The 27,877-nt window shown below is 41.8% G+C and overlaps 1 protein-coding gene across 4 annotated transcripts; it reads left to right on the top strand.

Moving 5' to 3' along the window:
- LOC134018345 (receptor tyrosine-protein kinase erbB-3-like) lies at nucleotides 1–27,651 on the top strand. Of its 4 annotated transcripts, none has more exons than XM_062458248.1 (28): nucleotides 1–401; nucleotides 2,297–2,451; nucleotides 5,399–5,585; nucleotides 6,492–6,629; nucleotides 6,755–6,817; nucleotides 7,020–7,138; nucleotides 9,024–9,165; nucleotides 9,260–9,373; nucleotides 9,499–9,616; nucleotides 9,699–9,772; nucleotides 9,864–9,954; nucleotides 10,463–10,665; nucleotides 11,033–11,123; nucleotides 13,641–13,737; nucleotides 14,685–14,842; nucleotides 14,926–14,979; nucleotides 15,106–15,247; nucleotides 15,446–15,565; nucleotides 15,720–15,818; nucleotides 21,553–21,738; nucleotides 22,145–22,300; nucleotides 22,409–22,484; nucleotides 22,859–23,005; nucleotides 23,211–23,308; nucleotides 24,863–25,033; nucleotides 25,172–25,243; nucleotides 25,498–25,789; nucleotides 25,897–27,651. In XM_062458248.1, the coding sequence occupies exons 1-28, from the start codon at nucleotides 323–325 to the stop codon at nucleotides 26,853–26,855; spliced, it is 4,401 nt and encodes a 1,466-aa protein (XP_062314232.1). In that variant the 5' UTR covers nucleotides 1–322; the 3' UTR covers nucleotides 26,856–27,651. The 4 variants fall into 4 exon arrangements, with proteins under 4 accessions (XP_062314232.1, XP_062314228.1, XP_062314229.1 ...); XM_062458244.1 differs by having other exon boundaries at nucleotides 10,991–11,123; XM_062458245.1 differs by having other exon boundaries at nucleotides 2–401; nucleotides 6,492–6,617; nucleotides 10,991–11,123.
- The last annotated feature ends 226 nt before the right edge of the window (nucleotides 27,652–27,877 follow it).

Raw genomic sequence — 27,877 nt, 5'->3', positions numbered from 1 at the left:
TATTCAGTCAATGTTTCCAAACTTGGAATAGACGCGTCTCTCTAGCTGCCGTTGCCTTTCTTTCTAGATGTCTTTTTTTTTTACAAATGTGTACGTTTCATTTTCGTTACAACATAGTCTAGTCAGTCTAATAGTAATTTCTATATTCACGTTAGACCCATGACCATATTTTGATAATCCGGGTGTGGATATTGAGGTACTGCAATCAGACTGGATACATATTTATCTATTTTGAAGTCACAGTTGAATAATTTTAAGATCATACTGTGGGATTATAAAAACTGGACATGTTCACTTCTGTTTGACCGATTTCGACTTTAGCATGCACTGTTGGCAGGTGTCCGTGTTGTGCGCTGCGTTTTTATCGTGTGTACATCCCACGTCGGCTCAAACGCACGAAGGTAGGTGGATACATTTACATTAACTTAAATAAATAATATACCGAAAAGGACGTATTAATCAAGTAGGCTATATGTGTTTATTTAAAAGACATGCAAAAGCTAACTTGAGAAAAACTGTCTTTAATCAATTCCCAGAAATGAATTTGCTTTCTTGTTTCCTGGTTACACCTAAAGGAGTGTCTGAATCTTTGTTACCCTTCCAATGACTTTACTCTGAGTCATATTGGGCTGGTCTGTACTATAAAAGTCACTGGTGGGGTCTTCACAACAGGTCCAAAATCACACTGAAAAAAAATATATTATAGTTGACAATATTTGACTTTATATTCGACAGCCGAATGTGCATTTTTTACCAAATGAAACTCAAGGGACACAAGACTGGTTTGGTTGTTAACTTAAAAACATGGACTGTTGCATGTCTCATTAATCTTGGTCTTGGCAGTTTGGGTGACTGATCCCGCAATGATTAACTAAGCTCCTTCTTTCCCATCAACAGAAAGCAGCTCTGTTCTTGTACAAGGGAACTTTGCTACCCATATAATACACTGTAATAGGGCTCTCTGATTGCAGTAATATTTCAGCCATTGAGACACCGGTGGCAATGAACCACACAACTTATATTTGGTGCAGAAACACAGGGGGCTTGGAAGGCGGTAATATGGCCACCCAGTTGTAAAACGCCACTTGGGATCCTATTGAAAGTGCAATCAAGTGATTTTCTGATTGTTATTGACTGTGAGAACCTCACAGTTTGTGCTGGCAGCTAAAATATCCAGTGTTATGTTTACAGAGGGTCAAAAATGGACAGAATCAATGTACGCTCCTAGATTAACTGCTTTTGTTTGGTCCTTTTACTACTTCCACTCCTCTCCAATGCCAATATTTGCTTGGGAGAAGTGTAAGTAGTAAATGGGTGCACTGCATGGGTTGGCCATGCCTTATGTGCATATAACGTTTTTTACTTTTAAAGGCATCATCCATGCCAGCATACAACACTATTATTGAGTCTTGCTTGCTTGCACAAGCAACTGATTAGAGAAACTATGAAGTGCATATGTGACAATAATCTGCCCCCATTCTATGTACTTTGTGGCACCAACAACTAATTTTTTTTTTGATGTTTAGATGAGATTTGTCTCAGTAATTTGTCTCCTAAATGAATAAATAAATAAAACTACAGTTGCATTGGATGCTATATTCAATTTCATATCATGAATGAACAATTGCTGGTTAAAAATGGCTTAATGAGAGATGGTGTGCATATCTCCTTCCTGTCTCCCTATCTCCACTGCCTTCACCAGAATAGAGTTCTTACACATGGCCTTTTGTCTCCTTACTATGATCTCAGCATTGTCGGCCCCTCAAACACACACGCACAAACTGAAATACACACACAGAGGCTTCTACATACACATCGATACACTCAAGCTCGCTCATATAGTCTCACACACACTGACACACAAACACACAGTCACAGGCACTGTCTGTCACTACATCACTCTTTCTAGTACACACAGTCCACATTTATGACTACACAACAACAGTGTATTTGTCTGAGAAGACTGTCCTTCCATTCATTCCATTCAGCTCCATCAGCCTGAGGCTCAGGCAGCTATCCTCAGAAGGGTGACGGTCTTCCCAGCATCAAACACTGCAGAGCACCAGCTACAGACACAACATCAAAAAGACACAGTGACACACTTTTAAGACACACTAATACAATATGCCCACAGCAACAAACAGATAGAAATACACACAAAAAACATTTACCACTAACAAATACTTTCATCCTTACCATCATGGCTGCAGATTGATTGAATTGCACCCCAAGGGATGAATTCTTTGGGGGGGAATATAACTTTTGTCTTGCTCTCTTTGGTTCCACCCTCTGCTAGTGGTGTGTTCTGGTACCCAGAACGGCCTGAGCTCCACAGGAACCCGCGAGAACCAGTACAAGCTGATCAGGGACAGATACACTGGATGTAAGATCATCATGGGAAATTTGGAGATCACTCTAATCGAGGAGGACTGGGACCTCTCTTTCCTTGGGGTAAGAAGGCACACCACTACCTTAAATAGCAAGACTTTTCCCCCACACCCCCACAGGAAAAATACATTTATTATATTTATTATTGAAAATTCAAGTTTTAGTATCCAGCTCAGTATGGTGGAATGGAGGGAGACTTCTAGATCTTAGAAATGTTCCAAAGATGCTTAAACCTTTAACTGTCACTTTAGTCCAGGGTTCTCCAATCCTGGTCCTCGAGGGCCGCTGTCCTGCATGTTTTAGATGTTTCCCTGCTACAGCACACCTGATTCAAATGAATGGTCATTACCCGGCTTCCACAGAGCTTGATAACAACCCATTCATTTGAAACAGGAGTGCTCCCCGTTCGTCGTAAGGGTTGAAGCTAAGTTAATCAATTGTCCCTTTAGCCCGTTAACATTAGCGAGATGAGTGAGAACAGCAAATATCGGTTCGTCAACGGCTGATCCGCATCCAAATCATGTGGTTAATTTCAGGCTAAACTTATCAGGGAAATTGCACGTGCACGTCCTACTTCAAAAGGCAGGAAAGGTCGATAACCAAAACCGTGATTTTCTAACGGTATGATGGCGGAAAAGACGAAAGAGAGAGCGGTGATAGGCTATCTCGCCATCCGAGCAAACTATTATAATGAGTCTCTACGAAGACAATAAGCATATTATCATGGCTAAGTCAAACACCGCCACCGCTGCCAGAGCAAGACAAGCAGCTTGGCAAAAAATTGCCGATAAGCTAAATGCGAAAGTTTTGGGGAAATGTATAAGCTCATCTTAAGTGCCTCATTACCCCAATCAATCAGATCACATTTCTTTAAATGTGCCTGCTGGCAGTAGGCTTAATGGAAATTAATAATCGAATGAGATCTTGCTAGCGAAAATAATGATCTCAACTCTTTCAGAATAAGTAGGCTAGATAAAAACAAGGCCAAAGAGTATCTAATTGATACGAATTCATAGACACTTATGAGGATAAATGTAGGCTACTGCGCTTATATATGTATATATATGTATATATATATATGTGTATATATGCATATACACATATATGTGTATATGCATGTAGGCCTATGTGTAAATCACTCTTTGATTTCATTGACTGGGACATGGCCAGGGAATATGATGAATTGATTCATCAGCTGGTTAAGCGCCAAGTACACTTTTCTTACGGCAACGCATGCTGCGGCTTTGCCAATGTTTTCTGCATCGCCTATACTGTATAAAAATGTAGCCTATACCTGACGCAAAAAACCTGAAGGCTATGCAGTCTGAAGCACAGTTAAAGTTTCAAGTAGTAGCTTTATTGTCAATTTCTTCACATGTCAAGACATAAAAAGGAATCGATATGACGTTTCCCACTCTCCCACAGTGAAACATAAAAAGCACAGGCACAACAGATAAGACAAGACATTTCGTAAAACATAGCGTTACATATTCACATACAGCAGCATAAGCTCATAATAAAGCATAAAGCTTGCTGCGGCGTGTGATATTTGCAATGTACGGCCTGAGAAGGTCTTTCAAAGAAATGAGTCCATGTCGGCTGAATCGATATCGCTCAAACAAGAACTCATCCGTGTGAAATAAAGGATCTTGACAATCGCGAAGAACTCTATTGTTATGGAAAGCTAATCGAACTAAAGTTCGACCCAGTTGACAGTGGTCAACTGTAATTAACACTTAAAACACTCAGAGACTGCAGGTAGGTCTGTTCTGATATATGCAATTGATTTAGCTAGTGTTGCTGTTGCTAAATTCAACATCATGCCAGTTCACCCATGGACCATGAGTAAGAAACCTGTTGTTGATGATCTGTACACCACCAACTGGGTCTCTCAAAAAGGGAGCTGCCATGTTATTTTCCGGGGGTGTGGCAAGCATATCCAGCTACACTTACGTTAGCCTGCTCTGGAGCAGGTTAGTGCTAATTGATATGTTACTATGGTGATTTATCGAAAGTTGCTTCGACGAACCAAAAAGAGGGGCGTTTTTTATCTTAGCCTGAAAATTAGCTCGCTAAACCGCTTAGCGAGCTACGACGAATACACCCCTGGAGCAGGGAAACATGCAGGACAGCGGCCCTCGAGCACCAGGATTGGAGAGCCCTGCTTTTGTCCCTCAATTATCCACAACTCCCAACTTTATCCTGTTAAGTCCAAATTTGCAGTTGATAATTTGTTTATAATATCTATTTTATTTGTACACGTGTTGCTTTTGGTCTGGCTTTTTAGTTTCAGTACCTGCATGTGATGATTTACTGAATGTAATCACTGCCAGTTTACAATTATTTTCTTTCATCACCATCTGAGTATGTTGGCCAGCTCATTTTGATAGTGATGTCATCCTATAATGCACCCACACTAGTTTACTTTGCTCATGTGCTTAAAGATCCTGTAAAGGATGAAATTGAAAATGAGTTTTAAGTTCATTACACCACAGAAGAATGTGTTTTTTACTACCCATCCAAATTCAAATTCAAAAAACCCACCGACAAGTATGTTAAATTCGACTTTGAAATCGTCTTCTCTGCTTGAGACTGGGGGGCGTGTCGCCTGAAGGAGCTGAAGCTCTGCCCCCTCGAATTTGTTGAATTTAGCAACAGCAACACTAGCTAAATCAATTGCAGATATCAGAACAGACCTACCTGCAGTCTCTGAGTGTTTTAAGTGTTAATTACTTTGTCTTTGCATCGTACCAGCTGAGTAACAGAATGCAACCGTCTGTGATCTGACGTAGATCGGTCGGGTTTTGGCTTCGCCTATACAAAACCTGAGCTGAAAACGGAAGAGAAACTGTTCAACGGTCAAACTCCACATTTCAGTGCGACAAAGTTTTCGCGCTTTGCACATGCTTTCAGGAACTCATTTCACACGTATATAATGTACTGAGAAGCAAATCATGGAATTTGCTTTACAGGATCTTTAACATGCTTTGTCACTCACATGTTCTTTCAGACCATCAGAGAGGTGACGGGCTACATCCTGATCGCCATGAACCACTTCCGCCGGTTGCCACTGGAGCATTTGCGTGTCATCAGGGGAAACACACTCTATGACAGCAGCTTTGCCCTCTCTGTCCTGTTAAACTACCCCAAGGAGGGTTCCAATGGCCTGGAACACCTAGGCCTCACGCACTTGACCGGTGAGGAGAGAAGAAAGGGATGTGGAGGAGGGCAGATGTTGGAGGCATGGGTTGAGGGTTGGGAGTGAGAGAGGGGAGGAAGAAATAGATTACAGAGTGTGGAATAAAGAAGTGAGCCAGAGAAGAAAGGAAGTGAGGGTAAAATTGTGAGGGGGCCAGAGAGGGAGAGAAAGACAAAAGGAGAGAAAGAGAGAGAAAACTTTTTTTATAATGGGTGGATGGAGAAGAAACAAAGGGGATGAAGTAAAAAAGTGTCTATAGGGACAAAATTGTGAAGGATGAAAGAGCTTTGAAGAAATGATCAGTAAACAGAGATTGTATGAACAAATTGGTTTGTACTACTGATAGTACAGTATATTTCAAGTGTGTATCTGCTACAGAAATCAGTGTAGTTTTTTTCCATTGAGTTTTGTTTTCCATTGAAGCGATTACTTCAGAAGACGTTATGTCAAGGAGTGTGTGGGGGACCACTGTAATCTCTCCTTGCTGCTACTCCACACCCTTAGTAGATGCAGACGTGTGTACTGTGGAGAAAGAGTATGGAGTTGATTGTTAAAGGGAGATTGATGATTATTCCATGACTAATTAATGTTCTGTGAAAGCCCTCCTGCCAGCACAGGTGATTTGATCTGTATTCAGATATGTTTGTGTGTGCGTGAGATCATGTTTGCTTGTTAGTTTCTGTTACAAAACATCCAGCATTCTTGAGAAGAGAAGGTTCCTCTAACATGTTTCAACAAGTTTATTTTTAATGCGTGCATGTAACTTGTGTAATGTCTTGGTGTGCAGTGTCTGGCTGCTAACAGATCATCACACAAACCCTCACACACACACACATATTCGCCATCCAACTGTCTCTCTTACACCCCCACATACTCTTACACTCTTTCTCTTGTGTTTTCTCAGAAATTCTGGAGGGTGGTGTACAGATCATCAACAACAGGTTTCTTACTCATGGTCCATGGGTGAACTGGCATGATGTTGTCAGAAACGCCAGTGCCCCCATAAACATTCAAGACAATGGAGAAAAAGGTGGGCATGGAGGTATTCTGTATGTATATGGTGAATACTACTATGGGTTGCTGTCCAAATATTGAAGAGGATGGAGTTCTGTTAGAGGGTATAACTGCATACAATATTCTTTCTTTCTTTCATACACACATCTTCAGGATTATGTCACCCTTCCTGTACGGAGCATTGCTGGGGACCTGATGAAGACCAGTGCCAGACCTGTGAGTTTGCCCTCTTATTATGACCCTGTTCTGACATGTTCTTTATCTCTCTCTCTTTCTCACTTACTCAAATATCCTGTCTCTGGAAATAGATTACATATTTTTCCTTCCACATTTTCTTTCATGGCTTTTGACTTTTAGTCTTACAGTTAACCTCTTTCTCTCTCTACCCTATGTGTGTGTGTTCATGTGTGTGTCACAGTGACAAAGACGGTGTGTGCCCCCCAGTGTAATGGTCGCTGCTTTGGGAGGAGCCCCAGGGACTGCTGTCACATAGAATGTGCAGGGGGCTGTACTGGACCCCAAAACATTGATTGCTTTGTGAGTCCCCCACTCCTCTCTGTCTCCCTCTCCTTGTATCTCTACCCATCTTATCTCTCTCTCCCTCTCTCTCTCTCACTCATGTTGGTGAACGTGTTCAGCTGGTAACTGATCAGAAGCCACTTCAATAACAACAATGTGCTTTATATGGCAAGATTGTTCACTCACATAGTACAATTAAAGCCAACTGCATAAAGTTGGAATTAATTAAGGGAATCAGTTTTGATAGAACACAACATAGTGAATGGACTTTGTCCAGTCCAATTGTTATATGCTGATATTTAGACTACACCAGCAGTGAGAGACAACATCCATTTGGTTAGCTACCTAGTTAGTTGGTTAGTATTTTTCGGAAATAAAGCCGCGGTTTATCCACGCGTCTAAAGGTAAATATTAGTTAATTCCCGGGCAATAGAAAACATACATTACGCACTTACTTTCGTTTTCGAAGTGTGTTACCTAGGGTGACCAGACGTCCGGATTTCGTCCGGACAGTCCGGTTTTCCAGCCCTTTGTCCGGACCGCTGTTGCGTTTCCTCCTTTTCGCCCTTTTGTCCTGTCCTCCTTCCTGCCCACCGTCGCAATTTACCACTTTCGAAGACGTGGTTTCTTAGGTTTCGGTTTTCTCTACCAGGGGTGAGCCTATGTCACGTGAAAAATTACCGTTTCTTTGGGTTAAAGATTCAATCCTCTGCCAACAGAGTTTTCGGGTTAAAGATTCGTTCCTCTGCCTTCCGTGAGTCCAGGTTAAAGATTCGTTCATCTGCCGACCGTGAATCCGGGTACGAGTCTTTGGATCGTTTTTCACGTACATAAGCTCAGTACTGGTAGAGGAAGTCAAAAGGATTCGTTCATTTCCCGACCGTGTCTTCCTTTCCTCTACTAAACCTATGCAGGTCATGTGAAAAAGGATCCGATGACTCGTACCCAAAGGCTCAGTCGGGAAATGAACTAATAATTTATGTTTCCTCGACTGGGCCTATGCAACTGTCCCGATGCGCGGCCATGAGAAAAAGGAACGAATCACTCTTTGAGAGGACTCGTTACTCCCGAGTCCTTGTAAGGATTCGTTCAAAATGAACGAATCGTTCATGAACGACACATCACTACTAAGAGCAGCACAGATTAATATCATGCCTTCTGTAAGCTCTGTCGCATTGATATAGATGTGAGTAGTAGGGAGAAAGGGGCTTTAGAGCGGCATGCCACTACAGAACGGCACACGGATAATGCTAGTTCTGCCGGGCACTCTTCCTTAACATCATTTTTTCTCCGAACACAACAACAGCGGAAGATAAAAAAATGATTTAATGCTGTGAAACATCACCATTCTTACAGGAGTTTAGACTGCAGTTTACTGTTGACTTACTAAAATGACTAATGTTATTGTTTCAATTTCATACTAATGGCCCCAATCCCCCCCAGTCAACAACTTTTTGGGATTGTCCTCCTTTTTGGACCCAAGTGTCCTCCTTTTCAGGGTCATGCTTCTAGTCACCCTATACACAACAAGTGTAAGATTGCCTATAGGCTACTCGTGCATTGCTTGGTATCATTGTTCCTGTATCAAGTGCGGCATGTATTCCAGTGCGCTTTATACTCAGATTTACAAACGCAAAGCTCCAATTCTGGTGGGGTGCGGTTTATAGAAAATGTGTCTTATTTTCTGAAAAATACGGTAGTTGGCCATTATCTGGAGCTTATCAGCTTTCTGTACTGGTTAGAAATATGCTTACACTGTTGTTATGTTGGTCAGTATTGGGTCAGAATGCGCTTGCCTGCTTTTTTATGCAAACATTTAAAGTGTAACTTCTTCATGCTTGTGACTTATTATGGCACTTGTGTGTGTGTGCTTGTGTGTGTTTGTATGTACTTACATGTGCAGGCTTGCCGTCATTTCAATGACACAGGGGCCTGTGTGCCACAGTGTCCCAAGACCCTGATCTACAATAAGAACTCCTACCAGATGGAGACTAACCCTGACGCCAAGTACCAGTATGGGTCCATCTGTGTATCCCGCTGCCCTCGTGAGTACCTGTGTTTGTGTATGTTAAAGTATTTTGCATTTATCCTACTGTGCTTGCAACATTGGTACATTTTTCTCTGCCTCCCACCCCCCAGCACACTTCGTGGTGGATGGTAGCTCATGTGTGAGTGGTTGTCCCCGTGAAAAAAAGGAGGTAGAGAGGAAAGGCCAGAGGCAGTGTGAGCCCTGTTCAGGACTTTGCCCCAAAGGTAACACACACACACATGAATGCCATAACCTAAGTGTAGTAGGTGTCAGTAGTGAATATATAAGAAACACCAAAATCCCACAAACTACCCAACAAACAAATCAAATCATTGGCTGTTCCTTGTAGCCTGTGAGGGTACAGGAGGGGAAAACAGAGAGACGGTTGACTCCAGTAACATTGACAGCTTCATTAACTGCACCAAAATCCAGGGCAGCCTGCACTTCCTGATCACAGGGATTCTTGGGTAAGTGAGTTTAAAGGTGAAGAGGAGCAGCAATGTTTTGGTCTGATCAGTGATGGAATTGAAACTGAGATATGTTTTCTAGAGATGAATTTAAAAAAATCCCACCTCTGGATCCAAAGAAACTAGAGGTCTTCAGGACTGTCACAGAAATAACAGGTAAAGCTTAATTAAAGAAAGATTTCATCATTTTGAATGTTATCTGTTTTATATTTGCCTGAATGTTCTTTGTCTGCTGTTTACCCACCAGACATCTTAAACATCCAGTCGTGGCCAAAGGAACTGAAAGATCTATCGGTCTTCTCCAATCTCACTACAATACAGGGGAGGTCCCTCTACAAGTAAGTCTGGTATGTGTAATCACGTGTGTGCACGCATTTATGTACTTGTGTTTGTGTGTGGATGGGTGAGAAGAGGGTCATCATATGATGTCCTCTGATCCCATTATGTCTTTGTTGTTAACCTGATGTCATAGAATACAACTCGCTTGTCCAGCTTCCTTGGTGTTTGCATAAACTAAACCCTGCTTTTGTGTCAACAGCTCATGTCAGGTCCCCTGTTTATGCATGTCATGGGTGTCTGTAATCTATTGCTGTCTCTTTTTCTATCTCTCCCTATCTCCCTCCTGTTCTCACCCTCCTGATGTCCCTGTGCAGCGTTAAGAGGTATGGCCTATGTGTGTGTAATCCTGTTCTAAGCATGACTGTATAGTGTAATCAACATAATCTCATTAACCTGTTAATAAATCACTGCTTTACTTGCTTGCATAATGTAGAGAAAGACAGGATCAACATTTCCATCTGCAGCATTTTTTGACACCAAGTTGTACATGTCTCCTCTCCTCCAAAGGCGTTTCTCTCTGATGGTAATGAAGGTTCCTACCCTCACCTCTCTGGGCTTGAGCTCTCTTAGGGAGATCAGTGACGGGAGTGTGTACCTCAGTCAGAACCCCAAGCTCTGCTATTACCACACCGTCAACTGGACTCGCCAGTTTGGCGACCGCAGCACCAAACTCAATGACATCAAACTTAACAGGCCTCCGAGAGAGTGTGGTAAGATCCTGGACCCAAAGGATTGACTGGGAGGGGATGATGGGAAATGTATTCAGGGATACAAAAGGGGACAACATGTATTATTGAGAATACCATGGTTTATTGACTCTCAACAAAAAAAAGGTCCTAATAATACATTTATAATCTTCTGGCGTCGGGCATGCTGGAGCAGCTTTATGTCCTTGTGAGGAGCAGCCCCATATGGGCACAAGGTGTGCCCAATCAGCATCTGCTAGAACAGAAAAAAGGCAAGCCGATAGGCCCATAGCAGTTAACATAAAACAAGTGTCCTTGTGTTGATGATGTGTGTTGATGTTGTTCACAGTGGAGGAGGGGCATGTGTGTGACCCATTGTGTTCCGAGGCAGGCTGCTGGGGACCAGGACCGGACCAGTGTCTTTCCTGTAGGAACAATAGTCGCCATGGCACTTGTGTATCCAACTGCAACTTTTACACTGGGTAAGTGTGTGTGTGTGTTTGGGTTTGGTTTGTAGTTGTATGCAGGGCCGGCCCGATTCTTAACCCTTGTGCTGCCTTCGGGTCACATGACCCAAAGGTTCATAACGAACCATCGTTGTGTTTACCCAATTTTACCCAATACAAAAACAAATACAAATAATTTTCTTTTAACCTTCGCAATGTGGGGGGTCTGAGATAGCCCAACGGTTAAAAGAAAATGCTTCACTTTTTTTTGCTTCGCTTTTGTATGCGGTAAAGTTGTCGCAATACGATGGTGGGTCACAATGAATGATGGGTCAGAATGACCCGAAGATAACACAAAGGTTAAGCAAACTAAGTACCTGCTTGGAGCCCCTGTGGCCACCAGGAGACCCAAAAGTGCTTGAAATGTTTTTTTTTTGTGTCAATGGTAATCATTCATTACTAGCTAGTTACTACTAAAATGTAACTAGATTAAACCAGTTAAAATTGACATTTCCCTAGCTAGCTAGTTAGCTTGCTATCATACACGTATATCTAGGTGGATTAAAGATGTCAACGCTATTTCGGGATGTTTAATCAATCAAACGTTAACTTTCCTAAAACAAGATATTCTGGCTATGCTATGTTGTAAACTAACGTTACAGAAGTAAACAACATAGCTTCCAGGTAGCGGGTTTAACAAACCGTGAACCTAACTCTGAACTCTTGAGTTGATCTACTCTAAAATGGGAAACATTGGGTTTCAGAAAAGCTGATTTGAATTTGTGAAGTCAACTCGGAGTACGTCAACTCTGAGTTAAGCGCGGGCTCGAGAACTATTAAAAGCCAACATCTGCAGAAACGGCACACGCAAAGAGGCCAGGGTGATAACTATTTACTCATTTTACTTTGTGATATGACACACAATTGTCATGTGTAATGTACAGTATAAGCTGATATTATTAAGGAAGTACATCTACTTTCGGAAACAGTAGTCTACTATTTCACTGAAGTATTAGCATCATGACATTAGCCTGTGTTGCCCGGGCAACACATACTACAGTGGTCTATGATGTAGCGTTATCTGTTTTCAATCATTAAAATAAACATTCCTCACATACATTTTCGTTGTAGGATTTATTCTGACATTAGTAAACGATTTGTTGGTGAAATTACCATTACCTGTGCTTTCAAACCAGTGTAGCTCACTGCAACGCTGTAGCTTACGCGAGACACACTACAAAAACATCTACACTACACAGCTGTTTAGGAAGTCAAACGGCGACAGAACATGTTCGGCACTCCCCTTACTTAAATCAAAAGTCTATCTAACTACTAACCTGAACTTCATTGCCACAGCCTAAACGTTGTCAATCTGTTCATGAAAATAATTAATTTCAGTTTAAACCGTACAACGGAACGTTAAATCCAATTCAACCAACGCAATCGCTACCAAGACGAACACAGCAGTAGTCTAGTACTGTACCGTAGTAGTACAATTTACCGGGGCAGCTTCTCCACACAGGGCTATATCGCATTTTGCGTTGTTACTGACAATGATCGCTACCAGTAAGCTTTTTATGAATGAGCGATTTTCCACTAAATAAATGTCAAACTTATTTACGTTTTTGGGGGCATATTTTCAGTTAGCAGATGGTACTATTTGAATCGCGATTCCATCTTCTACTGCCGGTAACGTCGTTGAATAGTCTTCAAAGGGGGTTCTTTATTAATGAATGAATGCAATATGAGTAGGCTAAATGCCTGAAAATATCACAAGAAGGGAAAAACTTAAAAGGACGTTTAAGTCATAGAGATTAGGTCAATTTTTACTGCCAAATTTATTCGTTTTGATTCAACGATGAGGCTGCCTCTTGCAGGGGAAATGAGAAGACATCTATTTCATTCTACACTTCACTCGTATTTTCAGTTGTAAATGAGCAGCAAAAAAATGCTTTTAAATCTATGTAATCTTTATAAATAATAAGTATGCATTTTTATATAAAATATACAGAAATATCAGTTGTAAAAATGTCATCCAAAAACGGACCCCTGTGCAACCGACGCAAGCACACCCTACAATTTCCCCAGAAATTGTACCCTCTCTAGTTTATTTTGTTACTTTTCAGTATACCATGTTCAGTCAGCCACTAGTACTGTATTACTTTGAATATGAAAGTGAAAAATAACACAAGACCATTCTAACTGGTTTGCAATTTATTTTAAATAAAAACCATATAAGGTTAAAAACCTAAATGTCAGATTGACATTAGGATGATGTAAGCAGCACAACTACAACCAATACAATTGATATGGGTATAGTTTATGTGTCAAGCATTGACAATAGTCAATATCATTTGATTCCTTTAGGCAGTGGGGGGCCCTAAATCAATTTCTTTTTAGGTCCCCATGAAGGTTGGGTATCAGGTATCCGGTATCAGGGGGGGGGGGGGTGGTAGTTGTTTGTATATGTGTGTCACCCTGTAAGTTGTTGCTGTTGTGCGTGTATTTGTATCTGTAGGTTCTAACCATCTGCCTGTTGTTCCATTTCCCCAGTGAGCCCAGGGAGTTTGAAGGGCCTCAAGCAGAGTGTGTAGCCTGTCACCTAGAGTGTAAACCACAGGAAGGAACACAGCACAGCTGCACTGGACCGGTACTAGCTCTCTCTCTTAACTTCTCTAACTCCTTGGCATTCACTTCTCATTCCTTTTTAAGATGTGTATGACTCATTTAATTAGTTACACACTTAGTACACCAAATGTGTTCTCTTATACAGACTTCTTTTAGTACCATTAAAACTGGCTTTTATTATTTTCTGGAGACTACTGTGTAGATTTGGTGGAAGGACACATTTTGAATATATAAGATAGGTATCCTAACTGTGAAGAGGAGAGGATGATAATGCAGAAAAGAAGAGAGTGGGATTTAAACACCTGTACTCCTCATAATTGTTTTTTATTTTATTTCATCTTTATTTAACCAGGTAGGCTAGTTGAGAACTAGTTCTCATTTGCAACTGTAACCAGGGGGGGTATTCCAGGTAGCGGGTTTAACAAACTCTGAGCCTAACCCTGAACTCTGAGTTGCGTTACTTAAAAATGTGAAACTCCGACTTTTCGGTTCCAGGAAAGCTGATTTGAATTTGTTAAGTCAACTCGGAGTACCTCAACTCTCTGAGTTAAGCGCGGGCATGAGAACTATTATAAGCCAACATCAATGGACCTCTGATACTAGGATCCACCATGGCACCCGGCGACAAAAAACATTGTCCTACTTCACCACACTTAAGATATAAGTTTTATTTTGTGTTTATGGTCAATACATATTCCGGAAAAAAGCAACACGGCTGTAGCAGCGTATAGCCTACAATTGGCGTGGGAGACAATTACTGCCGAGTCAATGCATACATTTGAATGCATAGCCAGTCCATACATTGAACATTTAACCCCACTGTCCGTTAATATTACAGGAGAAAAAGTGGTGGACTTAATAAATTAGCATGTTCAATGTTATATTAAATATGAAAACATACCACGAACAGGTAAGGAATATTTTGCTTATTTTTCTCAATTTCTCACTCTCTTTTTCTCTCTTTCCAAGGAAGCGAATGAGTGTGTGGGGTGTGCCAGTGCGAAGGACGGACCTTACTGCGTGCCAACCTGCCCCAGTGGTGTGATCGATGGAGATAGGGGTCTCCTCTTCAAATACCCCAACAAGGAGGGCAGCTGTGAACCCTGCCAACCCAACTGTACACAGGGGTGAATGTGTGTGCATGTATGTGTGTGTGTGCCATAGCATTTCATACAGGTCCCTTGTTTTGACTCTGCGCCTCTTGTCACAGGTGTTCAGGCCCAGGTCTGAAGGATTGTTCAGAAGCAACTAGACAAATAAATAGGTGACTGTCTTCCCCTACTGGTGGATTTAAAAACGGCACTGCAATACCACAAAAGACAAACACACAAACTTACACACACACACATGCTCATCCCAGTCTCAACATAACACCCCCTCCCTACCCCAGTCATCAGATAACTGGGATAGCGCTTGGAGTCCCGGCAGGTCTAATCGTCTGCCTCGCTCTGTTCTCGCTGGGTTTGCTGTATCATCGAGGCCAGGCCATCCGCCGCAAAAGAGCCATGAGGAGGTACCTCGAGAGTGGAGAGGTGAGAGAGGGGTAGTAAGATGAGAAAGGGGTAGTAAGATGTCTAGCTCCATCTGACCAGGTTGTGGTCGCATGGAGCCTGGTCGACCACAAAAGCAAAGGATATATTTTTTACAGAATGTTAATGAGTAAATTCAGGTTTACTGTATGAGGTGTGTGTTTAGGTGTGTGTGTGTACATAATGTGTGTGTGTCAATAGAGTTTTGAGCCATTCGGTCCAGGAGAGAAGGGGGCTATGGTCCATGCTCGCATCTTGAGGGCCCCAGAATTAAGGAAGGTCAAAGCGCTGGGATCTGGGGTGTTTGGCAGTGTACACAAGGTCTGAATCCGCTCACAATTTCCTCTCACTACGTATTTATGTCTGGGATCATTCTATTTTCATACTGTTTTTGTTCAGTACTTGTTTTGTACTCTAATATGAAATGCATGCACAACAGTGCAAACTTGAATCTAAACTAATGATGTGTATTTAGGGCTTGTGGATGCCGGAAGGAGATTCAGTGAAGATCCCTGTTGCCATCAAGACCATTCAGGATCGCACTGGCAGACAGACCTTCCATGATATCACTGATGTGAGAGGAACCACTATGATACTTCATCTGCCCAAAAGCATGCATGCATACGGACACACGCACACACATACAACCAAAAGTGCTGAGCTAATTATGTCAGATTGAATGTTTGAAATCCCCAAAATACCATAAACATTGTAATTAGGACAACAATATTCTGATGTCACAGATGTGCAAAGTGTCACAACTAGGGTGTAGAAAGTGCCAAGCTGCTAGAAATGCCATTGGCAGTGAATTGCACCAACCACCAAAAAGTGGTTAGGGAATCGGGCTAGTAATCAGAAGGTTGCTAGTTCGATTCCCGGTTATGCCAACCAAATGATGTTGTGTCCTTGGGTAAGGCACTTCATCCTACTTGCCTCGGGGGAATGTCCCTGTACTTACTGTAAGTCGCTCTGGATAAGAGCGTCTGCTAAATGTAAATGCAAAACTCCCAACTCTGAAAAACTCCCAACTCCCAAAATCATGAAATGATCCAATGTCATGAAACGTAATTTCTTGCACATGACCACTAAGTAAATACAAATTGAATGATGTGTTGTATGCATGCAGATGTTCCTTTATATAAACACTGGGCTTCCCTATGATACAGGTGTTTATATATTGAATCACATGATTGGTGGCCACCAGGGCTGGACTTGGACAAAAAAATTGCCCTGGCATTTTTTGCTCAGACCGGCCCACCACAATCGGTCGGACTCTGATCCACTGCGTCTGACACAAGAAACCCAGGGGGAGGGGGTGGAGTCTGTTAACCCTCGTGCTGCCTTCGGGTCACATGACCCAAAGGTTCATAACGAACCATCGTTGTGTTTACCCAATTTTACCCAATACAAAAACAAATTAAAATAATTTTCTTTTAACCTTTGCAATGTGGGGGGTCTGAGACAGCCCAACGGTTAAAATAAAATGCTTCACTTTGTCTTTGTATGCGGTAAATCTGTCGCAATACGACGGTGGGTCACAATGACTGATGGGTCAGAATGACCCGAAGATAACACAAGGGTTAAGTAGGGGTGGGGGAAAACATTTGATTCACAGATTAATCACAATTCAGTCTTCTAGCGATTCACATCGATTCACAAATTTCAAAAATTGTAAATTGTTATATTTTATTTTTTCAACACTTAACTGCCTATCACAGTCAAATAGAAACAAATAACACTAAACAGCAAACTTGAATCAAATGTAAGCATATATTGAATTAAAAAAAAAAAAATATATATATATATATATATATATATATTGAATCGAAATTTGATTAAAAATCGAGGTACCAAAAGATTCCCACCCCTACTGTTAATAGATGTGATTGGGCTAGCCCAGTGTCAGTATGGAAAATGAACCAATGGGCCACTGTCCCTGCTTTATGGGCCGGTCATTGGCCAATTTTAAATTGATAAAAAAATCATATTGGCCATAAGTGCGTCGGCCCACCGGGCATTTGCCCGGTATGCCAGATTACCAGTCCAGGCCTGGTGGCCACTTGGACATATATCAAATTAATTTGTGTTCTGAAATAATGAATGGATCTGGTAATTTCTCACTATTACTGAGAACCAATTTATTGATGTAACAGAATGGAGCAGTTTGAAAATGAAGCATTTGCTTCAAATGTTATCGGGCCAGCCATTGCCTCACTGTCCCACACCTACTGTAGCTAGTCTTCACACATGTCTATTGACTTATATGTTTCCAGGGCTCTAGAGTATCCTTTGACGGAACTGACACTCATGGTTGGATCATATCGTGGTCTAAACCAATCAGAGACAGAGATGGGGCGGGTCTTTGCCTCTGATTGGCTGTGGTCCAGATATTCCTGCTGTGTGTTTTAAATTACGACCCGAGCACCAGAGAGTCAGTTTAGCAGACCTGGGCATTGTACGCGTGAGGTAAATCAAAAATGTTAAATAAATGAATGTGTTGAGCGGTAGTAAATATGTAGTCCTTAAATACTACAGTTATCAGGCAATTTACATATGTGCGCTTGCGCAACCTCACCGACAGGAGAGTTAGCTATTGGTTAGCCCTCGAAAATGAAAAACTTTGCCTCTGATTAACTTTTAACAAGACATGGACTTCTAAGTATCTGTTTACTGAGGTCAAAGTGAAAGCTGTGAAAAAAAAACTAACTCGGACATAATAAGAACTTGACTGGACTGATTCAGTGGGCTCGGGCTGATGGTTTGCAATTGAACTGCAGACCCTGGGGCCCGTTCTCCGTAAGTCGCTTATTACATCCGAGATCAAATGACACATCCAAGACGACTTCATCTTGCTAATCATGATCTGGCTAATTCGGTTCTTCGAACACCCATGTTGTTTATAATTAATATACCTGGATTGAGTTATGCGTTGGTCTAAAAGGGGGTATGTATCGATAGTAGAAACCTTGATCAGCAACGCTGCTATTGGCTGCTCACCGTCGCCAAAATGAGCGCCCTGTTTCCGCAACAGAGCCAACAGAGCAACAGCTTGCTCCGAATTTGAAGATTTTATCAGAACGCCAGGGAACACTAGCCTGGTCCTAACCAGACCCTCATACATTTCATTTGTACAGAGGGTCTGGGATCGCTCCATTGACAAGCGTTAACTTCCTTGAAGGCGGGTACTCTGTTGAAGTTTAAAACTATTGGATCTGCCCAGAGCCACTCTGATCTGCCATAACCAATCGCTAGCGTTCGCCTTAGCCAACTCCTTCACCACGGAGCTAGCTGCCGTAGCTGGAAAATCTAACTTTTCCCGAACGGCTCTCTGAAATCGGACATTCCAGCTTCTCGTGGTTTGCTGCATTGACGTCAGTCATGGCCGATCAAGCGCTGTTTGCTTACTTTACTTTATTTATAATTAAACTTAGTCTTCCCGTTAGTGAAGAGGCGGACTAAAACCCTTTCTTCAACACATTTGTAATTCAATTAAACTGTTTGGTCCGGATTTGAGCGTTGGCGAAACTGAAGGTGTCAGAATAATTACAAAACACGCGTCAAAGTTGTAGTGTGTGAGTCTGGCCAATCATGAAATAGCTGTGTCGTCATTAGAACCTGTGCAGTTGCCATAGAGTTAATATTACTAGAGGAAGCAACTTTTGTCTTCCAAGATGGCGTCCCCATTCATTTCTATGAAAAGTGCTCAGTGGCGCAGTGAGGCAAGCGAGAGCCATAGAGTTAATATTACTAGAGGAAGCAACTTTTGTCTTCCAAGATGGCTTCCCCATTCATTTCTATGAAAAGTGCCCAGTGCAGTGAGGCAAGCGAGAGCACGACCACTTCCAACTCTTCCGGTCTAGCTTTAAACAGTGGCTCTTTTTTTCCCTAGCTCTGAGACCTCGTGCACGCTTGCAACTAGCTGTACACGTCATACTTTGCGACAACCAGTCGCGAGCATAGATTTATATGGTTGCGAGCGTGTGAGCTAAGGCATTGCAGTGGCAGAATGGGGTACAAATCCGATAAGAATCAGAGACATGATGCAAACTTTACGGAAATGTATGCTGTCATTGTATAGTATTCCTTTCACTTGGTTTTTAGAAATAGGCTATAGGGCTAAATATAGGGCTATTGTAGATGGAACTCATCACATATGTTGCTTTTTTTTCTTGTGATTTGAGTATGATTTCCAACGCATTGTATTGGATTAAATAAACTGTTAACATGAACACCTAGCTCCGTCGTTGTTCTCGCCAGGCAGAGAAAGCTTACTAGTTATTTTGGTAACAGAAATCTTCCATAATGCAGACTTACCATAGCTTACTGTCAACTGTATATTCAAACGAAATGCCACGAAATTCACACTGCCTTCAATTTACACATCAGTGTAGAAATGTGGCCTGTGTTTTATATGTTCAACCTACAAAACCAAACGCCTATTAATGGATATAACGTGATCTAATAAGACTTGGAAATAATGTAATAAATAAAAGCTTGAGAAGTGTGTCTAAAATATACTTTATTTAACATTTGCCTTTAAAAGGGGCATACTAACAGAATTAGGCCTATATACAAGACGTTTCCATCAGATATAAGTGGGGGTGAAACATAGTCACTGAGGACCTTCATTGTCCCACAAAAGCAGTCTGGCTTTATGACACGATTAAAAAAAAGAATAATGGGTGTGTTTAACAAAAGCTTCTGAAGGCAAGACTAATCATATTTATATAATTTCTTATTGTGGTTATCAGTTAAAGTATTAATCTTAGTCTTTGCTCCAGATAGACATGTCAACAATATGCTCACGCTTAACATAATGTAATATTTGCCATCATGTCATGAACATAAAAACGTTCTTGACAGAAAAATCAAATCTGTTTTTAAATAACGGGAATAAACTATGTTAGTAATAAACTATGCCCTGTTAGTATCCGCGAGCACATTTGCGGGCAACTTTTATTGACGTAAGCAAATAAATGGGGTGCTAGTTTACCCATTTCGTATTGGTTTCAAATGTAGCAAAAATCAGGAAAAATTATTTTATGAAAAAGCTAGTAGTATGAGCCAGGTTTGAGAATCTAAGAAAAATTATTGGGGGAGATAGTTTTGTAAATGTTGACTGGAGTTAATAGAATAAAAACGACCGGAAGAGCCGGAAGTCTAACAAGAAAATGCAATACCACCTACATCCACCGGGGCCGTTGCTTCAAGCCGAGGGGCCAGGGGTGGGGGCGAGGGGCGAGGGGTGGGGGCTTGGCAGTTGCTCTTGAGAAAATGTGCTCGGCTACACAGCCGGCAGTTCTCGAATCGATCTCACTGTACTAGTGATGGGCATTTCGGCTCTTTTTCGTGAGCCGGCTCGTATGGCTCAGCTCACCAAAAAGAGCCGGCTCTTTTGGCTCCCGAACGGCTCTTTAAAATGATGTAATTTTTTTTTAAATGTTTTAACTATGAATTTGACTATGATGGGTGTGAAAACAATTTGAATTAAATTATGAAATGAAATCATACTCGACCGTAACCACATATCTTTAAAAATGCATTGATTTATCATGGCTCTCCTCCGAGTTTTGACTACTCTCTGACTGTGTGAGTTGGCTCGGCCCTCCCTCATGCAGGATTGACAGGAACAGAATGTGAGGATGATCATTTCAAGTCAGCAGCCTGCTGCGCTGCATGAAGTCAGTTCATGTCGAACCCACCTAATGACAAATCGTCAACAATCAAATCCAGCTAACTGAGTTAGCGACGTACGGAGAACGGGCCCCAGGTTTACAATAGCCGTCAAGTTGTTTTCAAATGTGGCAGGTTGTAAACTAGCCCTTATGTCTTTACTTTGACTTGGGGCATAGGGCACTAACGTTACCATGCTTTTGATATTGTTGAGAGGATACAGGCTAACAATCAAACAAACTGGGTAAACTGAGCAAAATTCACAGCACATGTCAAGCTAGCTCATTTTTGCTGAACTTTTATTAGAATAACTTCGTGGGGCAATTTTATTCAGACCCGACTATTGTTAGCTAATATTTCACATAATATTATATTATTATGCAAATGAAAGACAAACAGATCCAACTCTGAAATTACATTTAATTGTTGACTCAACAACAATTTACAAACAATGCAAAATCTACGTTGATTGCAATGGTTTTCTGACCGGGTACCAAAGCAGTTTTGCCCTCTGAATGCGCACTCACCCAGTAATGTTTGTATATATAAAAAACTCATTTTGAAATGTCTAAAGCGTTTGTCAAGTTATTGTATAAATTACCACTCTCTCTCTCCCTTCTCTGTGTGCTGTGCAGCACATGCTGTCAATGGGCAGTCTGGACCACCCCTACATTGTGCGTCTCCTAGGTATCTGTCCTGGTGCCTGTCTGCAGCTGGTTACCCAGTTCAGTCCCCAGGGGTCCTTACTTGAGCACATAAGGCAGCATAAGGAAAGCCTGGACCCGCAGCGCCTCCTCAACTGGTGTGTGCAGATTGCCAAGGTGAGCGTGTGCATACACTGAAACAGAGAATACTTGTAGATGGAGAATAATAAATGTTTGTATAATTTTTTAAGCATGTTAGGTAAGAGAAAGGGGGAAACTATATACATGTTATGCCCAGTCTTAGAACATTAAAAAGAATGCTAGTTTAGATTCTTCGCTAAAAAGGCTGGTCAATAGGTCAGGTTCAATATGTAGTTACTCCGACATGCCACATAATTGTTTTGTTTGAAATATTAGATGTGAGGTGTTTTATGTTTTTAAGCTGTGGTTGCACTCATCATGTCGGAATCACCAAAACAGTGATTTTGTATCTAAAATGTATTTCTGAAGTGTTTGTGACAAGCATTCTGTCAGAAGTGTTTGTGTCTGAATATGAATGTATGAATGCTTTTCTGCGTCCCAGGGCATGTTCTACCTGGAGGAACACTGCATTGTTCACAGAAACCTGGCTGCCAGGAATGTCCTCCTGAAGAGTGACTACATCGTCCAGATCTCCGACTACGGTGTTGCCGACCTCCTCTACCCTGACGACAAGAAATCTGTCTATAGTGACGTCAAGGTGATGATGATGACTCATCTATGGCCAGTTCATGCAGACAAGTAATCTTGGTATAATCCAGTCTAGACCAAAATAATATTTGAATATATTCTATTTTATAATCTTCAGACTCCATTAAAATGGATGGCTCTGGAAAGTATCCTGTTCCGGAGATATTCCCATCAAAGTGATGTCTGGAGTTATGGTGACACATTCCATTATTTTGACTGGTTGTGTTTCGGGTCTGATGGGATAACATTTTTACTGATGTTCTCTAAAGCAATGCTTCTCAAATGGTGGTATGGTACGCATTTTCCAATGTGAAAAATAAATAAAATAAGAGAGTAAATCATGAAAATACTGGTATAAATACTTTACACAATAAATACGGGTATAGGAGGTACTTGGATTCACAAATCAGCAAAAAAGGTTATTGAAGCCAAAACTGTTTGAGAACCACTGCTTTAAAGCGTATTTAATGAGCCAATAGACAGAGAGTTGGTAAATGACTTACTTGGAAATTGTTGGGTTTGTTTGTCATTATAACAACACTAAGCCATTGACCTCTACCCAACACAGGTGTGACTGTGTGGGAGATGATGTCAAACGGGGCAGAGCCTTATGCGTCCATGCAGCCTCATGAGGTGCCTGGTCTGTTGGAGAAGGGCGAACGTCTGTCCCAACCACATATCTGCACCATAGATGTTTATATGGTCATGGTCAAGTGTGAGTCACACACACATGTACACCCATAAAAAGACTCATACACAGGCTCACATACATTCATATACATCCATAGTTAAGCTCACTCAAACACATATCCATACACACTTAAGCATGCCCAGATATGACTATATGGTGGGATTAACTGAGTCAGTCAGCAGGAAACACCTCATTCAAACCTTTGGTCATCTGTTTTCTCTTTTGGCAGGTTGGATGATTGATGAGAATATCCGACCTACTTTCAAAGAACTTGCCAATGATTTTACTCGCATGGCAAGAGACCCGCCTCGCTACCTTGTCATCAAGGTAAAAAAACAAAGTTAATTTGAGTTGAAGTTTGTTATGATCCTCTAATTGTAGGGACAAAGAGAGGCCTAACAAGGAGTGTTTGTCAGTATGCAAACAAGTGACATGATGGTTATATACAAAAACTTATATTTACTAGTACTTCCTAGTACTCCTCCTGTGGCATAGTAAACAAATGTCACAGGAAAACAGTGGAATGGTGCCAATGGAAAGTAATGAATAGAAGAGTGTCATAACTACCAAACCGAGAAACAACCGTACACTTAACACATGGGGTGGCACCCGTTCCTTACATAGTGTTTTAAACAGAAGAAAAGCTACTTGATGACATGTAGGCCCATGGACAGCTTACCTACTCCAAAGCCCCTGTGCGAAGGACAACAAAAACAAACAAAAAGCACAATACCGCGTAGTGGCACAAAACAGAAAATGTAAAACTAAACGACAGGATGACAACACTTTAACCACCATCTAAAAACTAAACTCACTACAAACACAAAAACAGATAGAAACGTATGACACAACCCCAGAACCAAGTCGACTACACAGAAACCAACAGTGACTACAGAACAGAGGACAGGTGAGGTTTAAATGAAGGGGGGTGAACATCTGATTGGTTGGAAGCAGTTGAGCTTGTGAAGGGTGTAGTAGATAGCCAATCACAGACGGACACCTGACTGTAGCAATGAGAGTGAGAGGGGAGAAACAGAAGGTAAGATAATACTAGTGGTGGGCCGTTATCTGCGTTAACGCGCTGCGACTCTTATCAGCGATAAAAAAAATATCGCCGTTAATCTATTCTCAAAGTTGGGTTGGGAGCTGGGTCTATACTACGCAAGCTATGATGACTTTCACCTTGATATTTTAGCGTGGATGTATACCTAGCCGAATTGCACTGTAGGGGGCGAGAACGAGTCTTCGAACCTGTGTGTATGCCTTGTGTATGAAATTATCACATCAAACGTGACGTGCTAACATGGATGCAGCTATGAAGCCGCCTGGTTTGCTTCAGGGAAAATGTATTTTTAAGAAGCTTCCCAATGGAAACCGCAAAAGGTTTTTTGCACCTTGTGCTATGCGGAATTAGTTTACTGTAGGAGTTTTTCCGGTCTCAAATACCACCTAAACGCAAAGCATCCCTTAGCCAGTACATCTTATTGAACATAATTTATTTTCATCACCAATTATCATAGTAGAACAGCTTTCTCAAGCAGTTTGTGATGCATTTTGGAAACAGGAGATGAGCTCCTGGTCTAATGCGCCACCTGGCTTGAGAAACCTGTTCACAAAGACTTACTTTTAGTCATTATTTGGGTAGCACACATATTCTGAATGCCTTCGGCGGATTTCAAATGAGCCATTTGAATCTAGATTAATCTAGATTAACGCCAAGATTACAGTGAGATTAATCTAGATTAAAAAAATGAATCTATGCCCACAACTAGATAGTACACAGCATACAACTATACGGACACAGACAGAAATATAAATGAATAAACGTGTCTGTAACAAAGTTATTTATAAATTGGCAGTAACACTCCTTGCCTTTCACAGTCAAAAGGAGCAGAGGCATGGTCAGAAGAGAACAACCAAAGGGAATCTGAGTTGGTTCTTCTGGAGGCAGTTTTGGAGGATCAGGAGGTGGTGGAAGGCAGTCTGGCCATGCCTCCCCTTCAACTGTCTCCATCTAGAAGCATGTCTCATCAAAGAATAAACTCCTACAGGGTAAAGCCAGTAGAACGACTTTGACTTAGAAATATTGATCACAGACACACAGTCAATAAAGGGTACATAACCGCATGGTCTGTATCTCTTTATCTCGATTTTTTTCTCACTTCTCATCTACTTCTCTCTTTCTTTTAGAGTGGCATCTCCCAGGCTGGACCAGTGGGGTATCTGCCAATGACACCTAGCCAAGGAGACAATCCACGCCAGGTTAAAAACAACCAAACATTCAAGCACACACACACGAATACACACACAAAATCAGAGGAGCAGAGGAACCTTCATCTCCAATTGGGTCTTTTCACATTAAACATTATTATTACTGGGTTTTGCCAAAAATGATTAGACTTTTGCCATAGTAAATTTTTTAAATTGAGTCAAATCATAATTTTACACTTGCTGATTGGTATTTGGTTGCCCTTGGGGGAAACCGTTTTTTCTGCTCACCCATTTGTCACTTTCAGCTGTGGTCCCTACGCTCTCATATCAACTCGGTGAGAACACTGTCTGAGGGGTCAGAGGGCAGGGGGTGTGGTCTGGACATGGAGCTGACGGAAGGCCCGTCGCCAACTGGCAGTCTGCACGGGGCTAGGGGTGTTGTGAGTTATTTGGGTGGTACAGAGCAGCACAGCAATACAAACATGTTTGCCAGAGGACACAGGAGCATGTCTGCAGCCTCTGAGACCTCAGAACTGGGCAAAGAGGAGGACTGCTATGGATACGTGCTGCCTGGATCATCAGGCTCAACAGAGAGAGGTGACTGTCTACACACACCTCATACCTGTGAATGCAAAACCTTTGAATGTGACATTTCTGTTTTGCCGGTACTGTGTTAAAAGCATCCTCTATTCTCTCAACTGTAGATTTTCTTCTGTCCCACAAAGTCTACAGAGTAAGCCACCTAGGTGGGAGAGGCTCAAGATCCTCCAGACGTCTGCTACAATCTCCGCTGGCGACTGTTGCAGACCCGGTCCAGGACTATGAGCACATGAACAAACCTGCTTCTTTGCCCCGCTCCCCTCAAACGCCCTCCCTCCAGATAGAAGGTCCAACGACAGTGCTTTGGAAGAAAGTCTTGCCTTTACCCTTCTCGACCCATAATACTTTACCCTTGCCATTAGGGGATGACATAGTTAATGTTCACTCTCAGGTGAAGTCCACCACTCCCTTCAAGGCCACAAGGGACCAGAAGGTAGTGCAGTGTCCTGAGGCATCAAGAAGAGACCTGTCTGAAGAGGAGAAAAAGGCTTTGAATGGAACAGTGCCTGATGGTGCTGAAGCCCCAGGGAACCTGAAGCAGCAGGAGTGCGTAGAGTACGAATACATGGACATCCGTAGATCAGACTCTGGAGACAGGCCCATCTGGTTAAGAAGGGAGAGTGCAGTAGCTGAACAGAACACTTCGGATGCAGAGAAGAGAGAAATAACAAGAGGGACTCAGGCAGAGGGGGAGAAAGAAGGAGAGGAAGATGAGGAGGAATACCAATACACTAATCCGCAGCCCAGACTGAAGGAGAGCCTGGTTGGTTCGTCCAGGCCCAGGCCAGATGTGTTTGCAGCTGGAGCAAGAGGGGAGGAGGAGTACGAGGAGATGGATGGCTGTGGTGGGGCCTCTTGCGCAGGGGGTGAGGCAGAGTATCAGAACATCCCAGGGAAGGGAAGGGAAGGCGGGGAGGAGGTGTGTAGCAGCAGGTGCGGGGGGCTGGGGGGATACATCAAGGTGTGCACAGTAGTAGGAGATCCCACAGGCAACACATCATTTGACAACCCAGACTACTGGCACAGCAGACTGTTCCTCAAACCAGATGCTGTGCGCACTTAATGAGGCAGACTGGGACATAAAAGTTCTGTCAGTTGCTAGCTTTTATCCACAGTACTGTTGGCCCTTTTGCAACTGTGTCGAAGGAATGTGAATGAAAGCTGTCGTCATTACTTTTACAGTTTATTATGATGATTATTATTATTATTACAAAAGATTATTAAGATATGTAAAACATACTATACAAATCAAATTCTCAGCAGGAAGACTGGAAAAGTATGATTATATGACCTGCCTAAAAATCAATTATCAATGTTTACACTTGATTTGACTGGCAGCTGACCTTTTTATCTGATCACCTTTGTTGCATATATACCATTTTGAAATGTGGAGCCATTAATGAAATGAAGTTTTCCTTAACAGCAACGGCAAGAATGGCTGCAACTTGCAGGACAGGTTTTTACAGTTCTATTGTTAATTGTGTTTTTAAATAAATTGATTGGATTTAACATAAAGCATGTTTACTGATGGAAGCATACACTTGAAGTGTATATTTCCCAGCCTGTTGATGAACAATAAAAGTGAACTGATTTGGATGTAGTTCTATGAAAGGGGTATAACGCAATGTTAAATTGTGTTCTCAGCTGTCATATTATTTGGTAAGATTATATTCTACCATATTATAGGTTATTGTTTACGATGAGTTTATTTCCTATATACATGTGTTGTAATAGGTAATTGTGACCACATGACCTGCACCAATTTAAGAGGTCAGCATGACCAAATGTTGTTGTTACCACTGAGGCTTTTCCAGCGCGCCATAAATTTAATGAAGTGAATAAAGTTGATCCCAACAATCTATCTTACTTAAATCTTTGTTTGTTTGGAGTGCTGGATGTACTGGATTCGAATGCCGGAGGAAGATGGCAGAGATTAGTTTTCGACGGAGGCGAACTAATATTTTTGCTAATGTGTGCTGACGTTGTGACATTAGGCTAGCATTGAGTTACCTTGTGTCACACAAGGCATTTTTTGCCACAAAAACGTAATTTCAGCCTAAACCGTGCAATGGAACGTAAATCCCA

Source organism: Osmerus eperlanus, chromosome 4, assembly GCF_963692335.1.
Source record: "Osmerus eperlanus chromosome 4, fOsmEpe2.1, whole genome shotgun sequence".
In the NCBI taxonomy this organism is placed as follows: Eukaryota; Metazoa; Chordata; class Actinopteri; order Osmeriformes; family Osmeridae; genus Osmerus; species Osmerus eperlanus.
Note: the sequence above shows the minus strand (reverse complement) of the source record. Positions and strands in the feature narration are given on the sequence as shown.

Excerpts from the sequence above, each read along its gene's own strand:
- LOC134018345 (XM_062458244.1), top strand. The coding sequence starts at position 323 with ATGCACTGTTGGCAGGTGTCCGTGTTGTGCGCTGCGTTTTTATCGTGT. Across the intron at positions 402-2,296 it reads GTCGGCTCAAACGCACGAAG|TGGTGTGTTCTGGTACCCAG; the intron begins GTAGGTGGATAC and ends ACCCTCTGCTAG. Across the intron at positions 6,630-6,754 it reads AGAAAAAGGTGGGCATGGAG|GATTATGTCACCCTTCCTGT; the intron begins GTATTCTGTATG and ends ACACATCTTCAG.